General features: G+C 36.8%; 1 protein-coding gene across 1 annotated transcript in view; it reads left to right on the forward strand.

Annotated features, from left to right (window-relative positions):
- The window catches only part of NFXL1 (nuclear transcription factor, X-box binding like 1), a gene marked incomplete at its 5' end in the record, with an annotated part of 37333 nt that extends 27823 nt beyond the window's left edge, over positions 1-9510 (forward strand). The window contains 3 exons of the mRNA XM_029084208.1: positions 407-493; positions 3945-3998; positions 9037-9510. Coding sequence (XP_028940041.1) covers positions 407-493; positions 3945-3998; positions 9037-9210 — 315 coding nt within the window. The remainder of the gene's footprint in view (positions 1-406; positions 494-3944; positions 3999-9036) is intronic.
- Between the last annotated feature and the right edge of the window lie 1083 nt (positions 9511-10593).

Consider the following 10593-nt stretch of genomic DNA (forward strand, 5'->3'; position numbering starts at 1 on the left):
TTTTTTTTTTCCCCTTGACCAGACCTTGCCCTGTAATCTGAGACAGTTAAGGGAATGTATATGAAATTATTGAGACTCTGAATGCTAACTTTTTCTGCTAGAGTTCAGAAGGTTATCTTACTTTGTCTTGGGCAAACAAGTGAGAAAAGAGAGGAGAAATTAAACTGAACCATTTGATTTATTCTTACTTTCAGGTTAGCTTATCACAGAATCATAGGAAAGAAGGAAATGAGAAAAGTACAATTTAATACAGAATTACAGGTTCAAATAACATTTAATCATTAGCTTTATTTTCTGTGTAATCAATGTTGTACTAAATAAGAATTATTTTCATAAAGAAATTAACATTATAACTAAAATTTTATATAGGGAAATTATTATAAAAGACTCAAATTATACTTAACAGGAAATACAGTGCAGCAAGATACAAGAAGGCCAAGTTTCACTGGAATGTGATGCATTATGCAAGGAGATGAAACGGAAAGCATCTGAGGTAATGTATCTGTTGTAGCTATAATCTCTTCAAGGCAATACCAGCAAAGAATACAGTGTAAGTAGATGTGCTGTTTAATAGCAGCTGCTTTTTCAGACTTATATTTGGCTTAGTGGGGAGAATTACAGTGTTTGTACACGGTATTAATTAACTCAGTGAAATACTATGTCAAAACAACATTTTGTTTGGGGTTTTTTTGTGTTTTTTTATTATTTGTTAGAACTGGTTCTTTCCTCTTCCGCTGGGAACAAGTGATGATCAGTGATGATAAAATCATCATTGCTGATGATTAGTGCTGTAGGATTAGGGCCAGACCACTTCACAGGGCATTGTTAGATTTGCTCTTTCCTGTGAAAGTTTGGTAGCCATTGAGTGCTCAACTTGTCCATCATGAAGAGTATAAGCCCAACACACGGTGTGAGTTACCCTGTAGCAGAAGAATGGAGAGTTTTCAGCAATTGCAGTATACTTTTTAGCCTGCTGTAAATATGACTTCTCCCTAGTTCTGCTGTTTTATGGAGAAGTTGCTGCATGATGTCACCCAGACAAACAGAATATCAATCTGGCTTTTACCGGCCTTTTATAAAAACATAAACAAAAAGAATTGGTGCCTGACTTGCTTGGTTTTTATCAGGTAAGTGTTAGATGTGATAAATGTACAATCCAAAAACTCAGTGGGTAAAACTGACTTTTGTCAGCTGCTGCTCCGATTTTCAGGATTGATTGATTGGCAAGTTCTAAAAAGTACCACATAGACCAAACCCTGCAACTTCACAAGCAGATCAAATGGGAAGACTCTTGGGATATGCCTTTAGAAAGTCCCAACCATAACAAACGGTTCCAGTAAAAGCATGAAGGTAAGTTCCTAGGACGTGCAGTGCACTAAAGCAAGGGACTGCATGAGCTGGGACACAGGAGCATGTCTCACTGTACTGCAGTGCAGTGTCAGCTGCCGTTTTACTTCAGCAGATACTAGTTTCTAGTTCTCACCTCTGCCATTGTAATCTGTGGGGGTGAATGGTCTAATGCAACAAGCAAATGACTACAAGTTGCTACTATAAGGAATGCCACAGACATACTGTGTGGCATAACCTAGCTATGTATACCTCCCTCACAGAAGAAAATGGATTTATTTCTTTTGGGCTTTTTAGAGGAGGTTATAAATTTAAATTCTTACTAGGCACCCTTTTGTAACCTATGTTTACTTGTAAATGACATAATAGAATGATCTGCTATTATATGCACTGGACAGAAGTAGTTTGTCAATTACTGTTTAACATATCAAGACTGGAAAAAGTCTGTTAAAAACTGCAGACATTTACAAAGATGATTTAGTTTGCACAGATGAAAAACAACCATCAATTACCAAAATCACACTATGTTAACTCTTTTAGTGAAACTCTATATGTATAGCAGCTAGTGAGTATGCATTTCTAGCAGCTAGTGAGTATGCATTTCTGAGGAACTGAATGTGTCTTCTACTGTACATTTTATTAAAGAAATAGGTTAGAAATGTTTTTCTGTACTGTGATTATAATGGTTAAACTTCCCTCTACCTATGTATGTTATACCTATGTGTCTTATACAAATATGACCACACCAATGTAAAAAGAAGCTCTTCTGTTGCTTTTTTCTACGTTTGTGGGTTGCTTTTTCTTTTGGAGGTGAAGTTCTGCCGTTAGATGGCAGTGAAATACCAGGAGGCCAGTTGTGCAGTTTTTTCCACACCAGACTGCTATTTCAGATGTGTGTGGCTGAAAAGGTCTTTTAGATGCTTTATTCTAAAGAGAGGTTTTGCCGTTGTGTCTAAATTAATGAAACTCTATTTGATACAGTTTAGCAGTTTAAAAAAATGTCTGAAAACCTGCAAATAGGACTGTTCCATTGATCTTCGCTATGAGGGCTGCTATGGGGAAAATTAACTCCACCTCAGCCAGACCCAATACATTTAAGGATTATTGTTCTTAGGATTGGAGACTAGCTTCCTGTTTGAGCTACAGTGTGCTAAAGCATGGGCTGGTGTGCTTCTCCTTAGTTGTCAAGAGCTCTTGAATTGCAAATTGTTTGGAACAAATTCCACCTGTGCAAACAATATTTAGTAAATTATTATCACTGTTATTATGCAAATTATCCAGTTATTAGGATCAAGGCTTTTTCATTTAATCAGATTTTGACATCTAACTGTTTTAAGGTAGTGATTTGGTGGCTGCAATGCTAAAGGTCCAAGAAATGCAAGGCAGACACACATACTTCCCCAGTATGCTTTTCCTGTTACTACTACTACTGTATGAGAATTTTAGATATTGAACTAGTGTCTTTCTGTTTAATGGTCTCTGTTGGATTTATCTCCTGTTAGCATGCCTATTAGTTTGTGGTTTGTTTGTTTTTTTTTTTCAATTGACATAAACTTTTGGCATCTATAAACATCCTGTAGTACTGAATTTCTAGATTTAGCCAAATACTATATGTGAGTAGAGTGTTTCCCTCTGCTGTGAACCAGCCTTCTGGTAATTTCATTTTACGTTATTGCTTTTGTATTATGAAAAATATTTGGCATCTTCACACTCTCCAGGATTTTGTGCCCTGTGAGTCACCTGATGAATCCTAGTTATGCATGGAAGCCTTTAGATGGAAGCCACTCCATTGCTGGCTTTTGAATATGTTCAGGCTTTACATTCTGTTATTGCAGAACCAAAACTGAATGCAGGAGTTAAGATTCAAGTGCATCATGTGTTTAGATATTGACCTTTTTTGTGTATCATTCTTTTCTTAATAATTTCTAGCATTTAATTTGCTTTCTTGAACACTACAAAACACTTTGATGCAATTATCAATTGTAACTCCCATGACTTTTCATATGACTGCCTGATGGTGGAGCATTTTTATTTATATTTGGTTTGCATTGTACCAAGAGCTTTAAAGCAATTTGGTTGTGCATTATCCAATATGTGCCATATTCAGTAAAAATATAGAAGTTTCCTTTTGCTCTAGTAGTCCGGGAATATTTAAAGTACTTGGAATTAAGTATGTGTGTGTAAATTATACAGATAATTCCTATATGTGTGCGTGTGTGTGTGTGTGTGTGTAAAGTGTACTGAATTGAGGAGAAAGTTGCTGAAAACTTGGAATAACTGTCTTTAGGAATTGTTCTGATTGCTAGTGAACAAACTATTCTTTTTAGGTTTTATATTTGCTGGTTGATCTTGTCAAGTTGAAGTCAGAAGTTCAATTTATGACCTTGTAGTATTCATTACATGTCCCATATTTTCCAAATGTGAGATGATGCAGCTTCCTCTGAGAATATTATGTAATCTGAATAAGTTAAGAGCTCAGCGGATGGAGATTTTGCCACGTTTGCAGAGAACCTTTCTATAGAAGTAATTATGACTCTATAAGAAAACAGGTTTAGCTGCTGTTAACAAGTTGTGTATCACTTTGTATGTCTGTACAGATAAAAGAGGCAGAAGACAAAGCTGCTATTGAAGAAGAGAAACGAAGACAACAGGTATCAGCCTTTCTTCTTCTTCTTCACTCAGTTCCTCCCCTGTTCTTGTTGGTAGATTAATTTACATGCAACTAAAGATGCATAGTTTGTAATGTGCTATGCACAGTCATTCCTACAGCTGTTACCTTACTCTAAGATGTGTGCTGTGAATGATTTACAATGGTTAAGAGCCCACATGTTTTCCCAGACAATTTTCATAATTTTATGCAAAATTATAATTAATCAGTTTAATCTTGCATTACTATAACTCTGTATGATATAGTTTATTTTAAAAATACTAAGTACTCTTGATTTTAGTCCAACACTTTATAATGCATAAACCCCACAGAATTGATGAATAGCAATTTAAATGGGGTGAAGCTTCATAGCTATTTAAATATTGGGTGAAGCTTCTCTCCTCCCTCCCGTCATGAAAGAATGAGGAAGGATAAATGAGTCTTTGGTCCCTCAAGATCTCTGAGGGGGAGGAAAAGTGTGTATTTACGGAATTGCTGCTGTTGGTGAGCGTATGTTGGCATTGTAATCCAAGAAGCTTCTGTGCCAGCTGCCTGGAGACACTAATACTAATCGTATTTCAGGTAATAACCGTAAGCTTGGGTGGTGGTGATGGCTAGGTTAGGTTTGCCAGCTGGAGACTTCAGCTTAATGCACTCTTCCCAGCCAGTTCATGCAGGCATGACACCAAATCATATTCGAAGTCCAGCATGTGCTTTCTGACTCTCCTTTTACTCAATTATCACAACAGTTGTGTATTGGGTTATACTTGTGATTTCACCTGTGTGTCACACTTCGTTCTGATCGTAGAGCACTGTCTCACTCCCTGCTTGAAAGGGCTGTGCCTGAAGCTTACTCAGACCCAATCCTCATGTACTGCTCTCCCCATTTCATTCAGATAGACAGTTTATATATGGGTTGCAACTTCTGTTATGCATATGTTGATTAATTGCCTAGAGACTTTAATAAAGTGTTATGTCTACCAACCAATGCTCTAGCGAGCCCTGCTTTTGTTTTTCAAAGGGGAGTGTGTCTACTCATTGTGCAGGAAAAGCATGCAGTTACGTATCTGTTGTCCAGGGGACCAGGCACTGTTTTGTGATCATCTTGTAATATTTATTGTTATATTCATGGCTCAGTTGTCTACAATATTGATCACATATTCCCTCATATAACTCATAGACAGTTAATCTAGTTCTCTTGTTCTCTACGTCAACCTTGGAAATGTTAGTTCTGGGACATAAGTCAGGAAGTGTAGCTTGCATACAGATGTCTGAAACATTTTGTTAGACAGAGGTAATATATAACTGATGGTTCTGCAAGCTAAGTACTGAAGTATACTACTGGACTTTTACACATGTGACAAACATGCTTACAATTCTAGAGCTGGAAATTAAAATTGATGGTGTTTGTATTGTACCAATTGTGTTTTCATGCATTCCAGAAGGCATTCCAGTTACTCATGATTTCTGCCTCAAAATCACTTAACTTATAGTCCCTCTAGTAAGTCAGTAATGAGGCTCCTCTGAAACTGTGGTAGATTCACTCCACCAGCATAGTGTGCAACATTATATTTGTCTTGATTCTTCAGCAGTGATTGTTTCTGTCTGCAGTCACACCTCCATCGCTTTCTAGTTGTACATTCACGGAAGGCTCACAGTTACAGTCCAGTAATACCCTCAGCAATATGAGGCAAATTCTTCTGTGTACGTGTTTTGTGATGGATGCAACTTCAGGGATAGAAGAATTCACCTATATAAAATAACACCTATTAAAAGGTTAATTAAGAGTAGACAGTTATATAGCACAGTAGCAGACAGTAGGACAACAACAGTTATAAAAGAAAAGGGACAAAACCAATTAAAAAAAGGACAACAGTAACTAATAAATAGTCTCTAGTACTAACTAGAGTTAGTACTAACCTCAGCTACTGCAGCCTTTTATCTAAAATTTATTTTCTTCCAATTTGATGTCGTAATCTGCCATCTGGTGATGCAAACTGGATGACATCACTACTATAGAGCATTGGGTCAAATTAAGAGTGTATGTGTATTGAGTATACACCCTTCTGACAAAAGTGTGCATGTCGTGCCACCTTCCTGATCTCATTAGCACATTTTTATATAGACAGTTCATCTGTTAATCACAGCTTCTTGAGACCTCTTTTGATTAATACTTCATCAGATCCTTTATATACAAACTAGTTAGTGCTCTAGTAAGTCTGCACATTTATATTTTGGTACTTGCTATATTTAGTAGCAGCTTCTGCTAATATAATTTACAGATGGAATCACTTGTTTCTTAGTGTAAGGGAGACGGCTTGGTTAGGCTTCCTATCATGGCCCTAGCAGCCAAACTTCCCCTCTGCTTCTAATTTAGCAGCATCGTGTGAGGCCAGGGTTTTCACAATTGCTAGAGGTGGAAAAAAGATCAGTGCTTTTGATTATTTAATTTATTTCAGACCAAGCTCTCTTTCTGTCCCACTCTAGTGTAAAAGATTTGATTCATTTTTCAAGCTAACTGGTTATAGTCAAGAGTTTCAATACTGAAAGTTGAGGTCTCAGACCTGAATTCTAATTTAATGAGTTGTATGAAAGATTTTATTTCCCTTTTTTCTAAGAAAGAAAAACTTTTTAACAGCTCCTTAAAAGTTGCAAAAGGCAAGCGAGCTCTACCCTACCCGTGTAAAGTACACGAGCTGCAATTTCAGGATACACACTTTGTGTCTGTGTAATCACTGTTATTCGCATCCATTTAGCTACATTTTCCCAGGGGGCTGCTACTCTTTCCAGTGCAGGAAGAATATAGAGAGTAGGACATGAAGGAGCAAAATCCAGTACCTGAGCAACACTAAACTAGACATTATCTGGCTTCAAATTGTTTGGAGTATACAGTTTAAATAAATGCATTTCACTTTAGTTTTAATATGGCTATACAGAAAGAAGTTAGATTCTTACTCTAAATAATAAGCTTGAGCTTGTTTAGCTTGAAAAATTAAGATAGGTTGAAGACTGGGCACAACTGTTACTTTATTCTTCAGAGATCATTGAAGTGATACTTTGGAAACGGTAACAGTTACATAAAATCCGTAGGTAGCTTTTCAAGGATACTGATGGCTTCTTTCTTGTACTTTGTGCTCACGAACCTTTTTTCATTGTGTTTTGTTTTTTATGATGTATTTATTTTTAGCTGGGTTTTTTATAAAGATCACTGGGAAGGCAATTCAGTATCTGTTATATAATTGTTCAAGCCCTATATTTTAATTCAGATTACTGCAATTCATGGAGCACTCTGCTTTTAAAACTTACAGATCACATGTGTATAATAACCATAGAAGCCTCAAATTTTATTTAGCATCTGTGTAAAATGAAATACTGCTATATTATGTATAAAAACTTCAGAACTCTGAGCTTGCCTCCAGACTCTGGATTTTGAAAAACTGTTTCATTGAAATACTTTGCTTTTCTAAAGGAAGATTAGCTATTGAAAGTAATCTTATTTCAAATAGCAGGCTGTTGAACTTTGAACTTTTCTCCTGCATAGCCAGAGAAGCGCCAACAATTTCTGCCTTTATTAGGTACAAAGGAATAGACATCAAAATGGGTCCCTTTCTCCTGCTATCAGTGGTATCTGGCACAAGAAGGGAAGTACAGTGCACTTTGTGAAACTCTGACAAATATTTGCTGTCAGTCAAGGAATACCAGACATCAGACAGTCTTGAGTTACGAAGGAAAATTATACTTACTGGACTACTACTCTGCCCATTTCCCAAAACGGTTTTATTCTCGTTCCTTTAATGCACCTACCTTATTGGCTTAGTCCCTCCCTTCCTGGCAGCACTGCTGCAGTAGTCATGTAGATTTATTTCCTCTCATGGCCAGGCTTTGTCTCTGTTCACTGTCCACGTTTCCTCTACTTCAGTTCAGCCTTGCGCCTTTTGCCCAGCCAGTGCCGGCTTGCTGCACTTCGCTGCTCCCGTCTCTCTTCTCTCTTGCAGTTCATCTGTCTCTCTGCTCCCTAGCTCCTTGTCCCGTGCTTTCTCGAGTAGCAGATAACTCTGCCCAAAAGTCCAGATAATCCTTGCACCTTTTCTGTTTTTAGTCTGTCTCAGCTCTCCTTCAGAGCAGCTTTTCTGATTTTCCTAGCAATTAGATGGCTGCTTCTGGGAGTTTCATCCCACTCCTACACTCTTTGTTCCGGGCTGCCTAATTCCAGTTTTATTTCAGCTTTATACCCTAAAATGAGTTTTGCCTGTATTCTCTTGATACCCTTTTAAAAGGATCTGGAGCGGAATGAGGAACAGGGATCAGAGAATCCTACTGTTTGTTCCAAGCATCACCCTGATACTGCTGTTCTGGGTGGAAGCTTGGCATTCTTATTTTTCCAGTTGCTTTGCTTCATTTTTGGGCCTAAGGGCACGTACTTTCTTTTGAACGATGCTATGTACCTGCTACAGTCACATATGAGTGACTAAATGGAAAGTTGTAACATTTAACAGATTGAATCTTTTTGTGCATCTCTAAGATTATTAACCCAAAATTCAGCTGAGCATGCAAAATATAAAGAATTGGGGGGAAGATTATAGATTTTTATTTATTTATATTCTTATTCATTTATTTTTAACAGAGAGTGCATCCTTGTTGCAGGGGGGAGGTCTTTGAAGATTTCAGCTGATGCACATATATACATTATTGTAATAGCCTAAATACTTACGAGTGCTTTTCTCAATTAGGAAAAAATATACATTTTTAACATATTTAATGGAAATAATCTCATTTTGACTTAACATATTCAGCCTGAGTTAAAAATCTAGTACAAAATTTCAGTTGGTTGCATTTTTGGCGATGTTTTTTATAGGAAACTAAGCAATAGCTTAATACTTGGAAGCAAAGTGCTTTGTTACTATGGGATATGGTGCTACCAGCTCATTGGCTACCAGTTATTTTTGTAAAATGTTTTTTTGGGAATGTTACTTAAAACATGCACATTTCCTTGTTTTTAATTCTGACACAAATGTCAACTACTTCTGGTTTTCTTTGTCTAGGCTGAACTGGAAGCTTTTGAAAACAGATTAAAAGGGCGAAGAAAGAATAAGAGAAGAAAGGATGAAGTAGAAGTTGAACAATCATCATGGCAAAAATACAAGAACCTCATTATGCTGCCAGTGTTTGGAGTTGCTGTTGTGATAGTTGCGTGGCTCATGGTCTACAATGACTGACACAGCTCAATATTTAATATACCTCAGTCAGGCTTTAGGTAGCTATTATTCCTAAAACGTTAGTCTGTGTGTAACAGAACCTAGTATGCATAGATTATGTATGTATACTGTTTGCCAAGAAAAGTGCAGAGGAGGGAGGAAATGTCACCTTTTGTGTTATTAAATTCACAGCACAAAACTGAATTCAGACACTGAAAATAATAGTAGATTTTAGAATACACTGAAGTGCTGGTGTAATTTGTCTGACTGAGATCCGTTAACATCTCTTCTATTAATATATTGTGTTACTTTTCCTTGTCTCCATTTCATAATATTAAAAATAGCTTAGTATAAAATGCTTTATTGAGTATTTGTTTTCTGTAAAATCAGTTTAGTGATTTATTGAAGATTAGTATTCTTATACTAGTCTTCATGTTGTATCACACAGTAAATTCTGTGCTTCATGTCAGTTTTAATTATAACAATTAGCAGGGAACTTCACATCACTTAGGCCTGAATATTCTGGGGCCTCATGCCAAAACTTTGTTCAGAGAAAGGAAATATGAACTGTCTTTCAAGTCAATTGTATCACAAACAATAAAATGGGTTCCCTTACAGACTGTGGCATTTGGTTTTTGGTTTTTACCCCTCTGCCTTTGTTTCTTCAAAATGAAATGAGTTGAAAACTTCATTTAATGGACAGATCCATATGCTGAACATGGATGTGAAGCAGTTTCAGCGTACAGGGATGTGTTCTCATCACTGCCCTCATCACCACCAGCAGAAACGCAATTTGAAATTGAACTTAAGACTGTTTGTATAGATAAATGTCACACTTGGGTATTTGCAAAGGTGTGCAAAAACGTAATTGAATAGTGTAACAATACAATGCATGTCATTCTAAAGCCATCTGGATTGTGCTTGCTAATCATGTATATCTAGCTAATATTTTAAATGTTTAAATATTTTCTTCCTGACAGTTTAGAATACCTTGCTTTGGGATATCAGTGTTAGCTGGTAGAACCAAAAAGTTTACACAGCTTCAAGATTAATAGAGAAGCTATATTGTCTCAGATGAGAGACTGCAAGTTAAATTCAGGGGTGGGGGAAATCAGAACATTGAGTTTTTAAACCTCTGCTGGAAACTTTATGCTGATATTTTGAGCATTGTGGGTAACTGAAAAGTACTTACAAGAGCCTGTGAAAGATGTGGTACAAAGCCAAAGGGCATTAGCTTGCCCTTGTAATTCAGGCATATAATTTCATCACAAATCCTGCAAAAGCAATGAGACCATTTGTGTGAATTAGTAGAGAAGGTTGCAGTTCAAAAGCATTTCTGGTGGGTTTTGACCCACTTGTAAAGGGACCCATTAATTTGAGCTGATATCCAATTGTAATTATGGC

The sequence above is a fragment of the Antrostomus carolinensis genome, unplaced genomic scaffold, assembly GCF_000700745.2.
Source record: "Antrostomus carolinensis isolate BGI_N321 unplaced genomic scaffold, ASM70074v2 scaffold38803, whole genome shotgun sequence".
Taxonomy (NCBI): Eukaryota; Metazoa; Chordata; class Aves; order Caprimulgiformes; family Caprimulgidae; genus Antrostomus; species Antrostomus carolinensis.